This window comes from Pleurodeles waltl, chromosome 12, assembly GCF_031143425.1.
Source record: "Pleurodeles waltl isolate 20211129_DDA chromosome 12, aPleWal1.hap1.20221129, whole genome shotgun sequence".
NCBI classification, from domain to species: domain Eukaryota; kingdom Metazoa; phylum Chordata; class Amphibia; order Caudata; family Salamandridae; genus Pleurodeles; species Pleurodeles waltl.
The window spans coordinates 192,067,604-192,092,484 of NC_090451.1; the positions used below are offsets into that span (position 1 = coordinate 192,067,604).

Here is a 24,881-nt window from a genome sequence, read left to right on the forward strand (position 1 = left end):
GCCATGTTTTCTGAAAGTGCACAATTCCACTTGTAAATCATTTTGCTGTGAAAGTTTCCTTCTATAAAAGAAAGACATGATACAGCAACGACTATATTTTCGATAACTGAGACCATCTCACCAGGAGACAACCTTTGATTAGATACTTTGCAGAGTAGGAATCAAGACCAAAATGTAGAATTGGAGTAATTGGAGTAGGTAACGAAGATGGCTTACTGATCAATAGACCAAGTTCATTATCAGTGATGAGGGCTTTAAAACACTGACCCACCTGCAGCAGTTCTAACACCATGTCTAGGCATTCAGACACTGTGGATCAGATCTCTTGGCCCACCTGACAAGCAAAAAAATTGGATGTCATTGGCCTGGGAATGGAAAGCACGCCCTCTGTCTCCAGACGGGTTCCTAAGGAAACGGATCTAGAAATTAAAGAAAAGTGGTGGCAGGGGAAACCTCTTGGGATTCTCCATCAACGATATATGGAATGTAAACACAATTTGTATACATATTCTACCCTTTAAAAATCAGTCGCACCATGCGTCGCTGTCTAAGACTCAAACAAATGACTGAAGGCAAAACACACAAGAAGGTCATGATCCATGGTGTTGATGGAGGGCAGGTCCAACACGATCAACAGTGGAAGTCCACTTAATCCAGAAGGTCATACCGGACACCAGGAGAGTGGACTGTATTCCTTGTCTGGCGTGATAGGCTCTCAATTAGTGACTGTCCAGAACTAACTCTTCTTACAACAAACACATGAAGTTAGTTCTCTTGTGTGCTTTCATGGGCTTTGGATGGCCAAGGGAACTCTGCCACAGGACACACATCATTTAGCACAAAACGCGGGGATGTCTAAGTGTGTTTATTCAGAAGAAACATTCACATAGAATACTTAAATGCCAAAGACGTATGTCATTAGAAGAAAGACAAAGTTAACAAATAAAGTCAAATTACGGCCCACAAAATCAGTGTCATCCCTGTCATTGGAGAAGATAAGCTATCAATAGGGGAGATATAGGGTCAGAGTATGAGTCTAGCAGTCTCAAGAACGCAAGACTCGCAGTTGCAGTCGGACTGCCGCAGCTGTGGCGATCTGTCTGCCACATTACAAGACTGACAGTTGTAGCGGCAAGGGTGGTGCTGAAATCAGTGCCGCCCAGCTGATTACAACCATGTTCTCGGCCAGCATTTCATGGCAGTTCAGAAAAAGGCTGGCAGAGAACAAGTGCTGGAGGCCACAGGAGGGGCCCTGCACTGCCCACAGCATTGTCGTGGGCAGTGCAGGGGACCCCCTCCTCCGCACCGTCGGATTGCGCAGTCTGCTCAGCAGACAGTGCTCATTACGAGGTTGATAGAGAGGCCCCCTGTGCGATGGCATTGGACTCGACTCCATGTGGAGCAGAGTCCAATGCCGCCACAAGTTTTCCACTCGGCTGACTGGCGGAAACTTTGGTTTCTTCCAGTCAGCCCAGTGGAAAACTCCTAATAGGGAAAGTGAGGAGACTGCCAGCTCCGCAGCGGGCTCTTCACCACAGGTCTAGCAGTCGGGTTTTCCGACAGCCAAACTCGTAACCAGGCCCTAAATGATACAGTCTGTAAGTCTTTTGGTATTCACATAAATATCCCATTATGTGCCTTTTCAGATTTGTTAGCATCAACTAATCACCAAAGATCCAGTTTACAGGCCTGAGGTATACGGCTCATAAAAAATAGGTTTAGGAATGGTATAATGCAATGAAACTAAGCATACCTATGGAGCTAAATGAAAGTGACAGTCTTTCTTGTAAGTGTTCTGATTTTTTTTCTAACGAATGTGCAGTATCCTACTTATGATGGCCTAAAGCATATGTAAAGTTCTTTTAATATGGTTTGTATCATGCAAGTTTGAAAGAGCTGTAGATGTTGAACTCGTTACTGGATATGTCTTGAAAATGAACTGTCATGAACACACCCTTCCCCTCTCGCCTAGATGAAGTAGGAATAAACTCCAATTAGTGTAGTAGTTCTGCTATGATTTGAGAGCATACGTCATTGGGCTGGAAGGGCTTTGATAAATGTCCATGTCCGCATATAGAGTTGAACTTCACCTTATTTAATTCCTGACCCCAATCAACCAATCCGCTCTCCTCCTCTTTCTTTCTTCTGCAGGACATCCCATTCGAGGGCAAAAGCAGAGGCAGCAGCAACGGCGGCACAGAAGGCCATGGAGGAAGCGCGCATCGCCAGGATCACAGCCAAAGAGTTTTCGCCCTCCTTCCAGCACCGGGAAAATGGTCAGTTGCCCATTCACTGTAGATACTCCCTTATTGTGTGCACACACCATGGCAGTGGTAAAAACTACAGCAGAATATTGAATTGACACACTCTAACCAAGCATAAATCCATAATAGGCTCGCTGTGACTAAACACAAAATGATAGTTGGTCCCTCCCCATCTAAACACAAAACCATAGTAACATGACTCTTACCAACCCCAAAACCATAGTCAGGTAGGCTGTCTCTCTTCGCCCAAACATAAAACCATAGTAACCTTGCCCAACCAAGCACAGATCTATAGTAACCTCATTCCAGATAATCTTAAAATCACAGTATGCCTGATTCCATTTTCTAGTCAGTCCGCACTGCATTCTCTTAAGCAAGTAAATAGACAACAGTTTTTTCGAGTCTGTGTCACTCACAATAGTCACATTGTATGAAGTAACACATTGTAATATTACAACATAACAGAGCCCGTATACCAATGTTATTTCACAGTGTAGTTACACATCATTGGAGCAGTTGTGCAATTAATTGCAGCTTAACAAGCAGCAAACTGTTTAAAGGTGCAGTGAGACCTCCTGGAACACAGCCCAGTGCACCAGGCTTTACTGGGGGTCATTATAATAGTAACTGCATTTCTCTGTCATGATTGTTCTGCTGAATTGTTCTACTGAATATCAACATGAAGAGTATTGTGGTAGAACAATATCAAGAAGCGAATATCGAGGGACAAAATATCGAAAGGTAAGTGCATATAGAGAAGTATGGATTTACTATTCCTAACTGCGCATATATTTACCTTGAATATATGTGCACTGCATATATGAGGAGCTAGGTATAGAAAATCTAGGCCTCGATATTTAGCACCATCGATATTCTAACTTCAGTATTTGGTACGCACAACCTCTGTCAGGGGAAACACCACATGCAGTAACAGTGGCCACATTGATGGCAAACTCGTCAGACGTTGTTGCTTTCAGTGTCGTGGCTGGTTTTACGTATGACTGCTGTTGCCGGGAGCTCAGTGTTCCGAGCTGCAGTCAATCAGCTGTAACCAGTGCAGATTGAGCTTCATCAGAAGGTAAACAGAGAGAGGGAAAGCTGTCATATGTAAACAGCGCCTCAGGTGCGCAATGAGCCGCAAACACCTGTGATTGTGTGAGCACTTGTCTGCACTCCTGGTAACCCTCCAAAGGCTATTAGCTGTAGACTCGTTCTGGGGGCTGTCAGTTGTAAACACTGATGTGCTTCCTTTCTCTGTGAACACTGCTAGGATGTGGTATTGTCGCTGCAGTAATTGCTGCTAGGAGCATGCAGTCAGGAGCAAACAAAGGGTGGGAAAGGGGTATTCACTGCTGTAAAAAGATTCTGTGGGAATACACGAGCTGCAAACAAAGCTGGGGCTGTGTTTAATCTAATAAATACTTCTGGTAGAACACTGGACGCTGCAAAGGAAGATGTGGTCATTGAGTAACCAGTGCTTAATTTGTGCTTGTTGTTTCCGGTGCTGAGCACCGGCACTTATTTTTGAGGGCCGGGGCTTATTCTTTGGCCTCAAGCATTTTCTGCGAGCAGAAGACACATATGGGAAAGACGGATGAAGGGAAAAACGAAAAAGCGTCACAAAGGGAGAAAGCAGAAAGCTGCAAGAGTGAGCAGAAGGGGCAGGGAATGGCTTTATATGGAATGAAGAGGCCCGGGATGGCTTCAGGATTACGCCACCTCAGTATTCCATGTTCACACATTTAATTGCAGGAGCCGCGTGTTTAAGAGAAGGCCTTTGGCACCGGCACCTTTTTATTTACAAATTAAGCACTGTAAGTAACCAATGATGTGTGGGACACAGAGCTCTTACATTACCCAAGTCCATACATGCGTAGCTCATCCAGTCCAGAGTTTCTTCTTTGCATGCTGGGACTGACTTTATAAAAGGATCAGCAGGACTATAAATCACTGTATGTAATGAAAAACATGGACTGGATCAGAAGCTCAGGCATGCAACTGGGATATTGGAAACTGTAAACCTGTGAATGTGCTCACTGCATGTAAACAAACACTTCTGCAGCATTCAGTTAACCGTCAGCATTGGAAGGCGATGTTCACTGCCATGAGTGGTCTGACCTTTGCAAAGAGAGCTATCAAATCCCTGATGTTTACACTCCAAGCAACATCTCACCATTTATAAACCGTGCTGCGGGATGCTGTCAGCTTGACACATTGTTGGGGTGTGCTGTTAGCTTTCACTTTCAGGAAGTGTGTGTCAACTGTGCATGCTCTTGTGGTGCTGTTGTTGTAAACAATGCTAAAAGTGTTTCACCGTAGAATTTGCTGCACTTTACAACTGTAGGTATACCATCAGATGCCTACACTACTGGGAGTGTGGATCATCTGGAAGCAGTTGTAGACAAGTATTTCCTGCAATACTTATTGCCTTTAATATTGCAGGGGAAATGGAGCCTTCAGCCATGACAAATGGACACCAACAGGTGCAGAAAGAGAAGCGGAGTATAAAGAGAAGGGCAACAACACTCTCATAATCCACTTTCATACTAATGTCAAGATTGCCTCTACTAATGTTTCTTCACTGCTTCTAGGCTTAAAGTCGGTTTAACCCAGTTCTAGGATGTTCGTTTTGGAATTTTCCTAGAGTTGGTTTTAGACAATTTGCTTTGTAATTTGGAATGGTAGCACAGATTACATATCGGCCTGCAGTTTCCTGCGTCTGCCAGATGCAAAGTCTGTATAGAGTGGTGAGACATAAGCCTTTTTGAATTGCTTGGGTAGTATTCCACTCCTTAAACGCACATTTATTATATTGTGCAAATTGTTAGCTATTATGCGAGGATATTGCTAATGCATTAGGAATCACAGAGAGTTATATGTGTATGCAATTTTAAGATTATGCTCCTTTTGTTACATTTCTTATTGCATTTGTGACTAAGGAGATGTTATCAAAGCTTGTTGTTGGTTCCATTCTTTGGTTGAGAGAGAAACGGACATCTGTGCTAGACGTTTGTACATCTCCATTTTCTGTTCAATTTTTATATTCATGTTTATCCCCAAAGTAATAATGGCTAGAGCCTCAGGGCCTCATTATGAGTTTGGCGGTCAGACGAGCCATGGCAAGGGCATATTGTATTATGCCATTCCTGCCAAGCTGACCAGCGGGAACAGTGCTTAGGTATTGATCCTTAAGGGAGCTGAAGTCAATACCGTAGCACACCAGCAACATCAGCATTTTGATGGTGCTGGGCAGGGTGGGCCCTGCACTGCCAATGCCATGGGTATGGGCAGTGCTGCCCCCCCCTTGTGGCCCTCAGCACTGGCTTTCCACCAGCCTTTCCATGGTAGGGTAATCGCCATGGAAAAGTTTGCGGAGGTGTAATCAGCACGGTAGTGCTGAGTTCAGAGCCACTGTGGCTGAGTACAACTCAGACTGCCGTCAGCCTGTTCAGAATGATGTTCCCGGCGATCCCCTGGCGGGTCTGCGGGCCATGGTTGTATTTGGCAGTCGGACCGCCTGGAGTGTGGCGGTCCGACCGTCACCCTGAGTGTGGTGGTCCTCGGACTGCCACACTCGTAATGAGGCCCTTAATGTTTAATGTAGGTCCTGGAAGGCTATGTCCATGCTTGATGTTTAGTAAACCAATAAGAAATACTAATCCGGTAAATGTATTACACTTCATCTGAAAGGGAGTTGCTGTTGTAGTCTGTGGTCATCTTAAATATCTGGTAAGGATTCCGCACTCCTGGCCCAATGTTTCACATTCCTGTGATACAGTTGTCAAGAAACATTCTACATCTGAGTTTTCATAGGTGCCAATCTCAGCCAGATAAAATTTGCATCACTGCTTGGATTCAAGAGTTGGTCACATGGGAAGGCAATGATTACACCAAGAGTGCATGAGAGCAAATGTACCATCCTCTAGGGACAACAGTTCCTGCAACTTCGAGTGCATGCAACGGTGCTCCCAATATCCATGGTAGGTAAGCCCCTCTCAGTAGGAGGGAGAGAATATGTGGCATAACGGCTAGAGCTGCTGACTTCAAAGCTAGGGAAACCAGGTTCAGGATTCGGCATCGGCTCAACATCATGTGATTCTGGGCAAATCACTTAATCTTCCTGTGAGTACAGTTCAGTGCCTTGAGACTCTCACGCTTTACAAATCTTGGATTTATTTATAACTAGAAGAGAATTGGTGGTGAACGCTCAAGTTGGCAACATACTGGCAATGGAGCTTGTATTGAAATAGAGCTTTACCTATTGAGGAAGCTTGTTTTCTACTATGGTAGTGGTTCCATACAACCCAGACAATGTGCAAACCTGCAGTGCAGTACGCACACATCAGTGAAATGTGGATGGTGCCATTACAGTGCTGCTGTGTGTACCATGGCAGTCAGAATTGTCAAAAGACAGTGGCACTTTACATACGGGTTCACGTGCTTTCTGGCAGGACAACGGTTATGTTTATAGAATAATATGGATTTTAGCATAACGGTGCTAAAAGACACATACATGGGAATTATAAAAACTGCCATTCCTTCTGGGGCCATTGTGAATAATGGCATCAAGGGAGCACCTGTGTTCTAGTGCATACCACTCGTGTGGGAGTTCAGAACTTGTAGTTAGTAACCCTCAGCAGTCCCACCATAGTGGACAGAAGCCCTGGCATTCTGAGCGAGATATTGGCACAGTGAGCTGTCCCCTGTAACAATGAACAACAGTAACCCTTTGAGCATCACTCATCACACGTCTCTGTGGTGGGATGTTTAGCAGTGTTCGGGGAGATGTGAGCAGCAGCATTTCCAGGAAAGCATCTCTAGTGCTACATTGTTTAAAGGACAAATTTCAGTGATGGGCGTTATGTCCTAGAGGGGAATGTACAACTAGTTGTATTCTATCATGGCAGAAGATTTTGTATGGACCTTCACTAAATGAGACACAGTAGTAGAAATGCACTGCATCTTCCATGGCTCATGATTTATTTATTCTTATCAGCTACATGCATGAGTTTCTCCTTAAGAAAAGTCTTGCTCCTAGTTAGTGTAGCATACCCTAAAGTTTGCAACATTTCATTGGTTTCCCTTCAGGCCTGTCTGTAAATACTGTGGCCTTTTAATTGTGCAGTTGACACATTAATTTAGCAGGTTATGTGGGGGAACAGAGCACCCCGAACAGGCCGGAGAGGGGCAAGCTTGTTTTCTATGCTTATTTACAAAAACAATATAGGGCTGGTATGACAGTTGTACCAGACTGTCTTTGTTTCTCAGTGTAGTGCTAGGACCGCGCTGGGAGCTGCAGACACTGTTAGATGTGTGCTGTTGTTGTAGACACTTTAGGGATTATGTGCCAACAGTTTCAGTGTGAAGTGTGTACAGAGAATCGAGGGTGAGTTTAGTTGCATATAATTTGCAGGAACTGATTGCAAATGCCTGTTGGGAGTTTGCAGTCCTCTTTGAAAACTCCATGGACACCTGATGGGTTGTCAGTGCTACAAAGGGCAGAACTGCTGGATCTGCCTTCAGAAGTCAGTTACTTTATGGTGTTTTCCCTATTCAAGCTTAAATAGCTGTCTTCAAGAAGCTGTGAAGATTGGAAAGCTCTACGAAGCAGAATCTTTTGGGAGAAGAGCACACGCCATGTAATTTATTGAAAATGAGGCTCTGCAAAGGATTCTTTCAATAAAATACGGAATTGACAAACCAAGTAGGTTTGACAGCACATGTACCCACTGGCACACAATATACAGACACATGGAGCATCCAGGAAAGTCAGTTGCTCCAGACATAATAGTATAATACTCTTAGAGATGTCCCCATCCCCTACTTACAAGCACGGTCTCGCCGGTGGGTGTGCTATTGGCTTTGCCAACTGGGTTGGGGTGGCGAAGAGGAGGTGGGTGGGGGTTGAGAACAGGAGGGCGGGTAGGAGTTAAAGGGACACTAAAAAAAGTAAAGTGCTATGAAGTGGCCATCGCTGGCCACGTCATAGCGCTGTTTTTTTCCTTCTGTTGGTTGGGGTGGAAGGGGAATAAGAACCACGCGTATGAGGGGCGGGTTTGAGGAGAAAAAAAGAAACATGAATGGGAAATATTAAACATGGAGGGTAGGAGGGATAGAAGCAACACACGGGGTAGGAGGGGAAGTAGCAACACATGGGTTGGGAGATGGAGAAGCAACACCGTCAGGGTGAGAGGGGTAGAAGGAACACGGACAGGGGTTGAGAGGAGAAGAAACAAGTAAATAAAAAATAATACCTCAATTATGGCCCCAGCAGTGGAAGGTCCTAAATCCATTTAAAGCAATCAGTACTTGGTCCGTGCTCCTGCTGTAAGAAGATGAAATGAAGACTGCTTGCACTGCTCAAGCGGAAGGCAGCAAATAGGAGTGACAATGAATCCCACAAATGGTGAGCAAAGGGCAAGCTCCAAGCCTTTTGTACAACACAATATCTCTCAATGAAGAGCACACACGTTGACGCAGGCAAGACCTAAATGGCTATTTTTTTTAGGCATTTTCTTGTACTTTGGTATCCACTATTAAGAGGGCCCAAAGGCCGATCTTTTATCTGTATGGAATTGCCAGCTAAGAGAACCTGCATGCTTGAACATAGATCAACACAGTTCTACTAGCTTATTTTCACAAAGTACAAGAAGCAGGCTCCCATACCCACAGATGCGCACACTTATAATGCACCCAGACAAACAGCCACACTTAACCCTCAAAATCGGCTGGGACATATGAGGTGAGCAGGGGACTAAAGGTGGTGTTCTTCTCCCACTACAGTATGGAGGGCACAAGGGGACAAAACAACACTGTACATCAAGGAAGCAACAGACACAGTTAGATTGCTTACTTCTGCTGAACTTCAAGATAAAAATCTTGAGCATGCAAGATATTCTAGTGATCCTGTGCAATGTCTGAGCAAGGCACAATGATAGTAACTTACGTACAAAATACAACATAAAAAAGGTTTAGAAAAGTGAAGGAAGCAAAGGTATTAAGCACAGAGCGATGTGCAGTAGCGTAGCACTGGAGATGCTCCTCAGAGGTGTAAAGGGTAACATGCCAGAAGAGTAGTGAGTGATGCACCACATACAAGCAGTAGGTGAGGTATTGTTCAAGGACACAGGGCTGAGCACAATAAGGTGGCTTATAGTAATGCACAATAGAAGGCGCATGGGGGTGAACTGGGGGTACGTCATGATTTACCATCATGAGGACGAAGTGTGCATTAGGTGATACTGGCTTATGTCACTGAGTTCTCCGGTTGTCCCATGTTGTCCATGAGCAACTCACCCAACCCTGGTTTCTTTGCATTCTAGTGTTGGTCACTCATAAATGCAGGGTTCTGAGTATCAGAATCCAAATAGAAGTTGTTAGGACCAAGTGAGCTTCTCATGCCTGACATTCTAAAAGACTGTGAAGGTCATTCTTAGCTTTTTGCTCGAATGCAAATGAGTGATGTGTTGAGATGTCAGGAGGTTTTATGTGGGTAAATATCCATACTCACAGATATCACATATGCACTCACACACACATGAACACACATCACATTGACCTGTTCTAACCTACTTGCAATAGGCCCCATAATATGTCACACATTTGACTAGTCCTGGGTTTTTGGACCGGAGCACTTTGAATGCTAAGATTTTTAAGTCTATATTCATATTATGAAAAATAAAACTACAAGTCCCAGAATGCATATCTGTGTTGGGTATAAAGTCAGAACTGGCTGAAGGTGCCACTGTTAACAATTGTCAGCTGTCCACCTTGATGAATGGATTTTTTAAAGATATACATTTTGTGTTCCAGATTTTGAAAATGTGAAAGTTTTTATAAATGTTTTAAACTAATTTCTGCTTTTTAACTGTAAATTTCATCCGGTTTCATTTTTCATCCACTATGCTCCTTTCATTTTTCACAGCTAGTATTTACCCAATAAATCCATGCCACCAAGAAAGCACTGGTTCGCTGACGTATGTTTTAACAGCTCGTTGACTTCATGTCTGTTAATGCAGTAGGAGTAACTAAATAAACCAGGGCTACAACCCTCAGAATGCAGCAAATTGTTAAATGAACGCCCTTGACAGGAGCACTGTGTAATCTGGTAAATTTATCCGTGCAATTAATCGTGCATATGATATGTGCAAGAGATGCAACATTCTTATTACCATCTGACAAAGTACTTCCTGATTCAAATGATGTCTGTGAAGACAGGCGTTCTTTCCAAGAGCCCACTAATAAAAACATGAGCTGCAATGTTCACTTGGCTGGCTAAACCAAGTAACAAGCCAACAATTCCACATAGGGCACCTGGGTGCCTTATTTAAGTGCCTAGAATGGCGTTCTTTAAGCCATACCTAAAAACAATGCAGAAATAATAACATCCCGAGGCACAAAATCCCTGGATCAGACGAAAGTAGCAGAGATAAACTTAAAATTAATTAGGCAGATCGGGAAGCTTAACAATCTTCTGTACCCGCTGCATTACAGACACATGCCAAAACCACCATATCTGCCAATTATCCCAGATCCTTGTGTGATGAGCTGCTGCATTCCAAGTTTTTTCTTTGAATGCTGATTTTATAGTGGCATAAACAAGACTACAAGTCGTTGAACCAAAAGATAAAACCTGGACTGGAGCAGCCGGTCACGCATGGACCTGGGAACCTTGGAAAGGCTGAACCTTTTCTCACACAGTGAATGCAACAATCATATACATGGTAGCAATTCCCTAAGCAAACTCCTCCACATTTCAAAGCGAGAAACCACATCAAAGCAACCGAAAGACATCCTTTTTACACAGGGAACCTCTCCACAGGCACACACGCCGGTCACAAACATAAACATACAAATCCTCTCACAGAAACCACACAACACACACAAAACCCAAATATCCCTTTAAAGAGAACCCTGCCCACAACCACAAAACAGAGGACAGCCACATACAAGCATACTCGCAAAAAACATGCAAACACAAACATAGTTAAAAACTCAAATAAAGAACTAGCGTCATGTACAAACATACAGTTCTTCCCGACAAAGCACACAGATAAACTACTCCTAATGTACATCCACCACCACAGATGAACATCAGAAACATGCACACTAAAACATAACACAAAAGGCACAGACATGCACACATCCTTTCATACATAGAAAAAAACACTTTAAAAATCTGGCAAACCCTTCTCACAGTGAGAAAGCTTCCTCAAGGTCACATATAGAAACAAAACAAACATTGGCAAAGCCAATAGGTTTCGCATTTGTCACCAGTTGTCTTCTTTGCTAATGCCTTTTGCTCATGCTCCACAACCCAAGGATTTTTTTCCGATGCTGTGTAACGCCAAGTAAAAAATAAATGGTGTAAGGACGCAACATGGTTTGTCTGCTGCATCATTACACTGGCATGTGCATGCATGATGACATATTCATGTGCCATCTGAGTGACTTGAGCACTGTTGGCTTTTATTTGTATATATCCAAGATGGCGGCTGCCTCTTGGATTGGTAAATAGAAAAAAAGATCATGGGAGGCCCGTAATAGAAAAACGAATGGAAGAGTGGGTGGGGGGTGAAGAAGGGAAAAGCATTATGTGAGGTGGAAAGGAACCCACAGGCCAGGGTAGAAGCACACCTGGAGAGAGGAACACAGAAGGTGGGATGGAGGGAAGATCTCTGAGCGGTGGGGGGAGAGATGCACACAGAAGAGGGAGAGGTAAACAGAAGTGACAGTGACATGGGGAACAGGACATGAGGATGAGAACAAGATGCAGTGTGAAGGGCAGGCCACAAGTACACAAGAGAAGAACACAGATCAGGTGTTAGCATTCGTGGGAGCACACGGGGAGAAAAGAAGAGAGCAGGAAAACAAATGCACTTTCATGGAATGCTTTACAAACGAGAAAAAAATTATCCCTAAACATGCGCAGTAGAAGGATAGAAGCCTACCAATCAAAAAGGTGGTAAAGAGGATATGCTCCAGGGGAGGAACAAACACAGGATGGACAAGCTAGGACAAGTAAAATCATTGGATAAGAAGAAAGCAAATGAGAGTCAGAATAAATCCAACCAATGGCAGGCTGCAAATTTCTGTGAATTCTTGGTAAGCCCAACAGTGGGTGCCACATTATGAGTTTGGAGGATGGGATCACCTGTCCACCAAACTGCTGATGGGGTGGTTGCCCCCATGCTGGCTACCTCCCCACCTGCCCCATTAAGATTTTCCCGCTGGGCTGACGAGCACAAACAAAGGTTTCTGCCGGACAGGCCAGGGGGAAAGTGACAGCAGCATTGTCACTGGCTCGTAATCGAGCCATCTGCAATGCTGCTGCCCGCAAGGGGGCACCAGCACCCTTGTAATTTGCACTGTCTGCGCATTCTTGCCCCTGTTGTGCCGCACTAATCTAGGATATGTACATGCAGTTGGTACACAATGGGTGGACACATCTGTTGCCGTCCGTAGTCATGTTTTCTAAGCTTACGAATCTGGCACTATCTTACAGGGTTTTGGCTCAGAGTACGGAGTCTGTCTTTGGCAAAACATGATTATTGGGATACGTGTATTCCACGCAATCCACTTAAGTGTAGGCCTAAACTCGACACACTCTTATTGGTAACAATCACTGTAAATGCTGCAAAACATTTTATGGACGATAACATCAGCAAATTATCAGATTCCGAATTATTTACTGAACATCTGTTAAAGATAAATATGTATTCCACGAAACAGAACCGACATGCACTTAAAATTAATTTAGCTTATCATACTAAAATGATTGATGTACACAAAGTTCATATGCATGCACACACTCAAGTATGCCAGTATTACATACCCACCCCACACACAAAAGTATGCATGTACCAACACAAACATACACACAAACACTTAAAAACAACCACCTTCCCCACCAAACACTTGAAAACACATTTGAGTACACGTAGTTTGACATGTCTATTTTTGCAGCATCACAGATACACGCATACACACATTTACACAAGCACACACAATCAGATCTGCACAAATACAACCTGTACACACACACACACATACACATTTGCATGAACAAACATGCTCACATACTAAATCCTACAACGTTTCTGAACAAATCATTTACAATATTTACCAGTCACCAGTCACTTGTGGAAGGTCTTCTATTCCTCTTTGGGGTATGAAGTTTGTGGCACAGGGGTACATGGTAGTGAAAGAATGTTGTCAAGAAGTGTAATTCATAGTGTGGGCGGGCCTGTTTGAGAAGTGTTGAACATTTAACCACAAATTTGGTTCTGATGTTTAAGCAATCAATTTAACTTGCTGACTGCCTGGAAGGTCATTGGTTTAAACTTTCTGTCACCTCATCTAACAGACTTTAACCTAGTGACTTGTCTAAAACTTCCGGTGCTTGACGCAAGTGATGGACTCTTGCTGGCTTAAGACTAGTGTGCTAGGGCCGAAAGTGTCAGCTGCAGCATAGCCTTCCGGTGTTAAGCCCAGGCGGGGGCTTAAGAGTCAGATACTTGTCCGTGGTCTTTTAGTCCTGTTTGTGTCTGCACAAGCCCCGTGGAGACCTGTATATGGAAGTAGGAAGGGTCTAAGAACATCAAGCCAAACATCATGGGACCACTGCCTTACAGAGACGTGCAGTGCTACACAAACTTCACCCATGACCTTCATGTTTAGGAAGGCTGTGGCATATTTTTATTGAATAATATAATTTACAAAGTAATAAAGGGGTATTTTAATTTGGAACTCCTTAACATGAAAGAGCTATAGCCTTATAAAACATCCCCCAATATTGATGAACTTCAAAATCAAATAATAAATTATTTGCAACTTAACATTAACAAAATATTGAGCTCGGATTTTACATCATTTTTAGTAAACCGTGGATTTTGGACCAGACTATTTTCTCGTGTGTATAGAGGCTTGGTCAATAGGCCAAACAACCGAACTCACTTTTCATTAATCTATTTTGGGCCTGAAGGCTTGCTAAACCCAAGCTGTGAGTAGTCCTTCAAGAATGTTGTTTTCACTTAACTGTATTGGAGAGATCATACCAAGCAACACCTTTTGAGATGAACAGTGGAGCAACTTCCAAAAATATCTTCGTTTATTGTTATTTTGCATTTGCATAGGGACAACCACCTTGGTTATAGCATCACAGGGCAGCTATCTGGGTGCACTTATTGCAGATGTGGGATGGTGATCCATAATTTGATGGTATTTAATTATTTTGTTGGTGTTTAGTCAGTGGGTAGTCTGAGACATACTACCAAGTATTGAGAAACTATGTTTTGCAAAATCGATGCAATGCTGCTGTAGGCCACTATTAATTTGCTCTTTTGTTCACCCTTTTTTCGTAGTAAAGATATCTGACAAAATAAATGTACGTAGACTGTGGATTTGTTAGTCCATTGAGATAATTTAAGGAGACATTGCTTTAAGGCATTATCACAATGTCTTATTAATTATCTCAAGAGACATTGCATTATTGGCCTCCCTAGACCTACACAGGTGTGTGATGTAGAAATGCGTGAGCATCTGCCTTCTCCCCGCAGGGGATCATGGGTCCACATCCCTGCTAACCTGTGCGTGAAAATGCTCCCTTCACACCCTTAGTGCTTGAGAGTAATATTCCGAGTTCACAGAGGCACGCGCCGCCTGGCTGCCACCCCCGGAGAATGGAGATTGATAGCGTCTGTCTGCCCGGCCTTGTATCTTCCTTCGCCCGCCCCCGGGGCGTCGTGTGGCTGCTCCCTCAGAGACCGCCGGCTCCCTCACCCTCACTGCGCGCGAGGGGCCTTCCCGCGCCCGGCCCGTGCCCGCCACCGCCCGCCTGTCCGTCACAGCAACTGCTGCGTGGGCGCCAGGTAATCCCAATAATAAAGCTATGGGGAAGAAGGAAGCGAGGAAGCAATTTCAAGACCTGTCCGCCGTGCCAGAGCCCCATCTCTTGATCAATGAGCTCTGCCTGCCGCCTGAGCCTTTGTAATTATCTCCGGCCGCCTTCAATTCAAATTTTGGCTTCTGGCTTTTCTTGTCCATTTTTTTTCTGTCTATTCCACTTTTTTTTTTACTTTTTTTTATTTTCTTACTAAGTCCCGGTGGTTTTGTGTCGACGATTTCATGCGGGGGTGAGACAATGCTCGATTGGTGTGTTTTGAGTGCCGCTGAGCGCAGCAGACAGCCGAGGCTGTCAGGGAGACGCCGCCTGGCAGTGGGAGCTGTCATCCTGGACCTGCGGGGGGCGCCGAGCGCCACTGAGTCTCTCCCCGGGAGCCGCCGCCCGAGGCCCACCCCCTCCCTGGACACTTCACCCAGAACAAATGTTCACTGCGGGGCACTTTCATTTCTTACAGTTTTCCTTTAAGGAATAGTGGATCCTAGATTCCTATGGCTCGTGAAACCGAAGAGCACGTATAACAGGGACGCGTGCTAAACATCAACGAGACCCAGTCTAACACCTAAGTCTTCACCCCTCTTTTTAACAAAATGCCAGCCATGTGGTCATACTTTAGGTTCTAGCAAGGTCAGGCGCTTGTTCTTAGAATTTCTCTAAAAACTGCCCAACTGTTGCTTAAACATCACGAGCCTCTTTCTGTTTGCTTTAATATTCATTTAGTAATAGTCATGGCTGCTCTAGAATACCTTTGTCGGATGTCTTGAGATTATATTTAAAGAGGGGGAAAATGCTAGCTTTTGCTGATTTTAAGTTTTTTGTCACCAGCCTTCACAGAAAATGCACCAGCCATGTCCATTACGTGCACATTAGGTTGCAACACTAGTTTCACAACACTTAAATTGCTGTGCAAAATATGATCCCAAGCTGATCGATGACTCTGTTGTCAAAAGGAATGCATTAATAAATCAATAATGCCCTTCAGAACACTACAACTATTGGATAGACCGCACGAACATTGTTAATGTACATTTCCATATTTTAGGCATCATATTAGGATTCCCAAATGCACTTAGGCATTCTCTTCACCCGAGATTTGAACTTCGCTGTCAAGGCAGTCAAGAGCATGAACCATCAACTAAAAGGCCAACACGAAGATGTTGTCAGAACTGAAATCCAGCTATTGTACAGAACTCATAAGATCCCGGATATCATCAAGGCTGGTCTGTTGCCAGACACCAAGTCCTAAGAGTACAAGACAAGAAAAACAGGCCAGAACGTGAAACAATCTAAACAAATAACCTTATTTACTGTGTTGAATTGTAATTACATTTGTATAGCACTTCATACCCAGTTGCGAGATGCTCAAGAGCATTGGCTTTGGAAGCTCAACACTGGCTCCCAGCAAACAAAGAATACAATTCAAGGCCCAGTCCTCAATCTCCAAGGCGTATTGTGAGTAATGCTGCAGCTAACAGAACAATCTGACAATCTCTTGTACCCCCCAGAGGATGACCAGTATCTCAGCTAACAGAACAATATTGCAATCCCTTGTTCCTCTCTGTGGAGCTCAATGTCTGGCCCTGCCATCCTGATCAGACCGAGAAGGTTAAAGAAGGAAAAATTGGAGGTGCCATGCTCTTGAAGATCTTGGATGGCTCTACAAGGTTGCAAAAGTTCTACAAGCAGTTTAGAAATAACGAAAAATGTGCATTTTCAGACTGAATTATAGCGGTAACGAGCACAATAGCGCTACTACGCTCTCACCATAAACTTCAACTAAGGGTCTCGGCCTTATCTTAGCATTACACTTCCCACCTTTTCCACCTTGCTGAATAATGCTGTCCAGCAGGATGTCCAATGAGTTAATGACTTCGCCGCTGGATGTGTGTTGTTCTGCAGGTCTCGAGTTGGAAGCCCAGAAAGGCCTACCAAGCCTTTCATCCTTTAGAGTTTGTTAAACTGAGCACCACTAAATTGTATAGTTGTAACTCTTTTTAATTACCAGACTGAGGTAAGGCCCATGTGCGTTATAATGTTATAATTAAAAGGAAAGTATTTTTATCTAAAGGAAGTATATTCTGACATGACAAGCATACGGTTGCATATTGTTCTATACAAAACTCCTAAATAAATAAATCTTATAGTCTGAAATGGGAACTGAGGCACAGTATGCTTTCTGTACAGAATCACACAATTCTTTCAGGTGAGGAAGCTGAAATTTGAATGTTTTAGTCATGTTAATTTCGTAGTAAAATAGGTGACCAGATAAATAAAACAATAATGTCTAACAGGAGGAGCTGTGGTATAAAAATTTACCATGTATGCGATTAGGCATCATCAGCTAGATCTTTAATTATTTCATGTGTACTGTATCTCCAGTGGTGTGTAAATGGTGAAGTTTTCTTTGCTTGCATCGTACTCAAATTTCTGTGGGAAACTTTGCAATTTCATGAAGTTGTAGAGTTTTATGCCTTTCCCTTATTTACATAACATTTTGACTTTTTGGACAAAAATGTCCCAAAAGGTCAATTTGCAGAAACAAATATCTGCCTGTATTTTTCCCATATGCATAGAAAACTCCGTGAGATGTAAGCATGCAGAGTAAACACCTACATACTGTTCCCATGTTGACTGGGTTCAATAAGTGTGAAAACTATATTGCAATGCATAGAATCACCGGCAAAGGTGCATGGGTAAACCAGGAATCTTTCAGATGACAAAAATTGAAAAACTTTGACAGTATAAAAAATGTCCAAGCTCTTAAATATGCTCTTTTTTCTTGCAAATCAATGCGTAGTGAGATCGTGTTTACACAAACACCATTTGGTTGTTTCCCTTGTTTAAAATCCTATTAATAGTTTTTTTCAATACTGTACTTTATTGTTATTATAAGCACAAGTATTCATACAGTCAGAATTGTTATATAACAGATTATCTTGAACAATAATAACGTGACACCAGAATATCATGTCAAAATTATTGTCAACAAAAATAGTGAGTGTGAGTTTGCATCCTTTGTATGTAAACTACCAAAATATTGTGTCAAAAGATTGTGGAACAGAATATTGTCAAAAAAAGTAAGTATTTCGAAACTTTAATATAGATAGCATTATAGGTAATGTATAAAATATTAAACTAGAAAATAATATAATTAAAAATAAATAAATAATTAATGTAAATATATATATATGTATATGTTCATTATAAAAACTATAGTTATTAAAATACATTGGAATAAATATATAAGCAATTTAAAATTAAAACCTAATTAACATATACATAACCAAAACATGTATATAACCTAATTTAAAAATTAAAAAGCTTTAATTTATACCGTGAGCTAAATAATATATTAATCTATTTATATTTATAAAAAAAAATGCATTAACAATAACTTAAAATTTAAAATTAACAAACATTAATAAGATAAATCACAATTATTTAAAAGCATAAAATTAATAACAAGTAACATTTAAATAAAAATTACATATTTTTTAATAATATAAATGTGAAACAAAAATGCAAATTGTTAAAAATTAACAATCAAAAATAAACAGCACTAGTAAAGTGCTGAACCTGAAAGAAATCAGATCAACTAATCCAGTTTAATCAAAGGTAGGAAAAATGTTGGACTTTGAGGGGGATAGATTTAGTATTCTCACTTCAATTCAGAAACATCTCACACTTTATAGAGTTAACATTTACTGTTCCTGTTCCCACGTAAGCTATTATTCCCACTCCCATCTAATCAACAATCGGTAGAGTGTAAGACTTTTGGGGGTCGGGGTGAAGGATTAAATTTACTGTTCTCTTCTCCCTCCATCACAAGCAAAATCAGGGAAAGTGTTAGACTTAAGCGAGGCTAGATTTATTATTCCCACTCATATTTAAGTAACAAGAGGGGAAAGTTTTGGACTTTGGTGAGGTTACATTTACTATTCCCACTTAAACATAAGTGAAAACATGTGAAGTGTTGGATTTAGAAATGATTACATGTACCATTCCAAATTCTAAAAACAACTTTAATACCTACCAACACAAACACACACACACTATGGAAACTACATGCTGAAAAATACAAAAATGATTTATAAATAAAACAATAATGACATTAAAATATTAATTAAAGGAGGCTAGTAAAAATAAAATCAATTATAAATATAAAATACATTTTACAAATTGCATGATTAAATACATGTAGGGCCTCATTACGAGTTTGACGGTTTTATGACTGCCAAACTCGCCAGGGAGGTCGGACCGCTGTTCTCCCGGCGGTCCAACCGCTAGATTACAACCCTGGCAGTCGGACTGCTACCATCGCTAGGGTCACGGATCCCGATGGGGTGGCGGCAGTCGGGGTGGTGGTCAGCCAAGGTGGTGCCCATGGCACCTTCTGTCAGCCTTTCCGTGGTGGTTTCACTGTCATGGAAAGGCTGGCCAAAAGCCTGTCCTGGGAGCCACAGGGAGGCCCCTGCACTCCCATGCTGATGGCATGACAGTGTAGGGGCCCCCCTGTCAGCACCCCGGAATGCACACTCTCCTCTCTACAGACGTCATTATGCGATGTTTCCACCGGTCAGTCAGGTGAAACCATCATAATATGATGGGGGTGAGGCCGCCGGTATAATGGCAGCCTCACTCCCACGGGTTTGGCAGTATAACGGCCGGACTGCCAAACCTGTAATGAGGCCCTTAGTAATCAATTTACAATTTATTAAAAAACAACACATAATATACAATTTAAATACAAAAGCGAAAGTGTTGGGAGTTTGGAGGGGTCAGATTTACTATTCCTACTCCAACCTAAAAAACAAAAGGGAAAGCTTTGGACTTTGGTGAGGTCATATTTACTATTCCCACTCAAACCTAAGCAACGGAAGGGAAAAAGTTAGATTTTAGAGGGGTCAGATTTACTATTCCCATTTCAACCTAAGCAGTAGAAAATGAAGTGTTGGCTAGGTATATTATTCCTACTCCAACCTAAACAAAAGTAGAGGAAGTATTGAAAAAATAAACACATTTTTATAAAATATATTCAGAACATCACAACATTAAAAAGTATAACAAAACAAAAAAATCCTTAATAATTACATTTTTATAAACAACCAAAAATTCCTTCAAATTTTTTTTTAAAGTTACTTATTAAAACAAAGGTTATTTATTAAAAAAGATTATCAATGTAAATATTATTTACCAATTAAAACACGAAACATTTTATAATAAAATTGCTTTCTACCTTACAGTCCTGACGACTGACAAAAAATGTGAAATGATAATAAATAAATCAAATAAATCACAACTAAAAAATAGTAAATCTTTAAAAAAATAACGTTTAAAAAAGATAATGTAAATTAATTATTTTAATCAGTAAAACTATCTACATAATGAATATCATAATTATCCAATTATAAAATAAGTTATAACACTAAATTAGCAATTCAATAACATGTTTACATGACTAATAACATAGTAGCCTGAAAAAAATCACAATGCTTAACAATGTTACTAATAAAGCTAAATAATGTGTCACATAATCGACATAATGATTAATTTCCTTAACCAATTATATTTCCCAAATTTTATAGCAAATACAATATACATTTAAATATCTTTTTGCCCTACTCCCTCAAAACCCAACATCCCACCAATAATTAAAAATAAAATTCTTAAGAAACACTTTAAATCTATTACCAAACCAATAAAACAACAAACAACTGCCAAAAATAGCAACAACTACAATGGCATAGTAGTAAACACACACAAAATCCTAAACCATTGCAAAATATAACAAAATATTATATGCAACTATATTTATAAAAATAGCATTAAAACACTTGCTGTTGTTACCTGCAATGTTCTGTATTTTTTTCACCACAATATATTTTGACTACATTTTTGAGACAATATTAGTGTATTATACTTCCTCTAGAGCCTGGAACCGGAGACTTACCCCTTTATGACCCAGTTATTGTCTTGGGCCCACCAGACTACAACTACAATGGCCTTATACAACACACTCAAAATTATAAACAGTTGCAAAATATAACAAAATAAATATTATAAGAATTCATAAAATTAACTTTATTTACAAAAACAACATTAAAACACGATATTCTTACCTATAACATTCTGTACTTTTTTCACCACAATATTCTTTTACTACATTTTTGAGACAATATTAAAGTGTTACACTTCCTCTACTGCTTGGAATCGAAAATGGCTGACTTCCCCCTTTATAACTCAGTTATTTTCTTGGGACCGCCAGACCTTGCAGTATCTGCTTTTGTATTGTATTTGTAGAGGTATGTGAGATGTGCCAGTGTGGCTCCTTCAGTGTTGGTAAATCCTCTCATTGCAGCCATTTTGGTAATGGTCGTTTGTGGCTTTTCTCAGCTTTGGAAATCAGATCACCCTTTCTAAATGGCTGGATCCTGAGAGAAAGCATAACGTAAGAGAGGGAACCACCGAGTCCAAGGAACTTGAGGAACAGGTGATGAACAAAAAGGCAACAGTTCTGCTAGATGAAAAATACAGAGCAGAGCAGCGATCTCCCTCAAATGAAACTTCAGGGACAACACAGTGCAGGTCTGTGAAACCCCCTACAAATTACACTGAAACTGCATAGCAAAACAGTGACTTAGCACCCCCTTTCTTCTACATTACACAATACACAATTAATGTCTAAGGGGTTATCCTCACAGGCAGAGACTTGTACCCACCTTCTTCAATCCTGCCTATTCGCTCTCCCCATTTTCAAAACCATGCCAACGTCTAATCAGTTCCCACCATTAGTGCCATGACATTCCCCTCTTTCAGCTCAATACCACCCAGCCCCACTCTGCCAAAAAAGTCACTTGTAGCCACCCCCCTCAATTGCTTCAGAGCTGACTGAGACCAAACTGGCTGCTCCATCCCCTAGCCAGAACCCAATTTAATTCCTCTCCCAAGCACCCCTTCCTCATTCCAGGTACCCACATCCCACACACGGGAAAGATCTATGAATCACTGTACTGTCAAGTGACCCATGGGGACAGCAGCCATTTCTGTCCTCTCAGCCTGATTACCTCACATTGAGATATGCAGTATTTCTGTAATCCTGGGCCCAGCTCAGTGGCTGCATGGTCCTGTGTTAGTTATCCATCTGTTCGGCGGTTGGCATAGGACTAGACCTATGGTGGCAGCAACCCCCAACGTCTCCTCAGAGGACCACCTGGATTCCGGCAGACCCCGTCAGAAAAAGTCTGGCATAGAACTCTACACAGGAAGTAGCAACATGAGGCACTGAGCCCTCCACTGAGAGAAATGGGAGGAAGTGGTTAAGGATGAGGGCAGATAAAGCCCTAAATAACAGGTTTATATATGGATTCAGTGGAGACTTCTGCACACATAACTCACCTTGTCAGCTATTTTACTAAGCATACTCTTGAAGGAACTACATTAAGTTAACCAGGAGACAGTAGAATGACAGGCTTTAATTTCCTCCTAAAAGTAACCTTGTCTCATGTGATGGACCTCCTTTTATGCACTGGTCAGAGCATCTGCAAACATATATCTAACCTCACCATAACCACAGTGCACTGTACGTGAAGGAATCCATAAGACTCTTGTGTACATATGGGACGCTTCAGTGAGTGCGACTGCAAATGAAAAGTCTGACAGTTATGAGGGAAAACTATCCTGTAGGTGAGACCAAGGAGGCCGTTTTATCATTACTCATTTCAATACATCCATCCCGAACCTTGTGTCCCTTCCCCAAGGCCTTAGATCCCATCCTAGAGTATTAGATAGGGGTCCTGTTTCTGCTATGGAAGAAACCAGAATATTGTGAAGGATAATAGCACTGAAGGTAAAGATGCCCTGCAGAAGCTAGAGTATAGCCGTGATTTCCATGGACAAGACGGGCAAGATCTCTGTGAGAGGTAGAGTTCACCCCAGCCCCTGCCTCCTTAACTGGTCCTGAACCTCACACCAGTTGATGTAGTCCTCCCTTATCCCGTGGCCTTTCTCACCCAGTCCTTCAGGCCACCACGTCACATAAAACACGGTGGCTGGATGGATCAAAAGTGAGAGGGATGAAATCAGATCGATGCTCTACAGGACATGCAGTCTGGGGATGCATGTCCATGCCCAGAGGAAGTGAGCACCTATTACACTAGACATTATTCTAAAGTAGAGTAAACCACAGGGGATTCCTCAGGTAAACTACTATTCCACCCCACTCCACAGATTCACAACTTTTAGTTGGAAGACAATGTACAGATTAATTTAAGTATTGTATTACTGAAAGCCCTATTTCTTGCCCTGAAGGCTTTTCTTGCTTGTTAGCCAGGAGGCAGAATCCCAAAAACGAAGGTGTGACATTCACTCCATCGGTCAGAGTATCTTCTGAAGTCTGAAAGAATCCTTTATTCAGGATGCGAAAACCTTCACCCACGTAAGACTTCATCCCCTGGTTTTGCTTTTCTGTGACTCCTTTGTCTCTGAAGAGGTTGCAGAAACTGAAAATGTCACAGGAGTGCCGAATGATCCACGTGTCCCTCTGCATCTCAGCAGGTGTTGGTACTCGGGCGTACCAGATCTGTTTCCCGACTCATTTGCCTCATTAGAAGCATTTCCTTTTGCAGCAACAAGGTGTGTTTCTTCAACCCTCTTTCAATTTCTGAGCTTAATTACCCTGGCAATTAGTCTGCAACAACCTGAGGCCTATGAAAGATAATCTAGAGAATGATCAAGCTGTCTCGTGCTTTTATGTAAGGTGACTATACATGGAACATTGTTCACACTTTCTCAGTGGCTCTCTGAAAGCAAATAAATCCCCTATTTTCCTGTAAAGATGATTTTTCTTTTAACAGTCAACAGGCTAATTTATGTATACATGTAGACTGCTAAAATTTTTCTTTATGAGCTCTGGTCAATAGAAACATTGATAAAGTGTTTCTTGCTCAAATATATTTTTGATCACGTGGCACTTCAAGGGTCTCCTACAACCTCCTTCTCTCTAAGCTATGAGACCCTACTTGCCTGGGATTTGAACTTGATTCTTTTTGTTTTGAGTCATGAGTCATTTAAGCCCTCAGCTGCCGCTCCTCTCCTAGTGGTCCCATGGTACACTACTACTATATCTGATTACTGTGGTGATATAAAACATATCCTCTCTAACTTGTTCTGAAAAGGATTATTGAAGAACATTACATTCACTCCCCAGTCCTTCATTCATGTATCTTGGTCTAGTGTAGGATTTATCAGAATGTCACCTACTGTTGAGGGCTGGTCTCCTATGACATCTCTTCCTGTATGGTAGTCATTGTTATTGGTGAGTATGTGTCTTCTGTCACTCATTCATCTGGAAACCCCCGTCAACGTTTTCCCACCCACTGCTTCACATTTGTGGGCCTGAAGGTATCTCTGCATTTTTTTGGTCTCCGTGCATCTTCTATGTATGGTAGATGCCAGTTGCTGGTTTTCTTTCAGCTCTTCCCACGCCCTTCTCACCTGCTCTCTGGGCTTCGACATCTCCTGGGTGTAGCTTTAGGTAGCATGTAGCAGGGAAAACAGGATATGTCCTGGACTACCTGGCTTTGCCAGACACCCTGTATGGGAGGAACTCTTTGTCACTAGCTATGGTGGCAGCTGGAGCTGGATTAAGAGAGCATCACAAGGAGGCACAGACTCTGTACATTGGCACAGAGCATGCAGCATGGAGCAGACAGTGTGTT

General features: G+C 42.0%; 1 protein-coding gene across 1 annotated transcript in view; it reads left to right on the forward strand.

Moving 5' to 3' along the window:
• The window catches only part of JPH3 (junctophilin 3), a 551,692-nt gene that overhangs the window by 396,416 nt on the left and 130,395 nt on the right, over window positions 1–24,881 (forward strand). Inside the window, exon 3 of the mRNA XM_069217200.1 lies at window positions 2,152–2,276. Within this exon, the coding sequence (XP_069073301.1) occupies window positions 2,152–2,276 (125 nt within the window). The remainder of the gene's footprint in view (window positions 1–2,151; window positions 2,277–24,881) is intronic.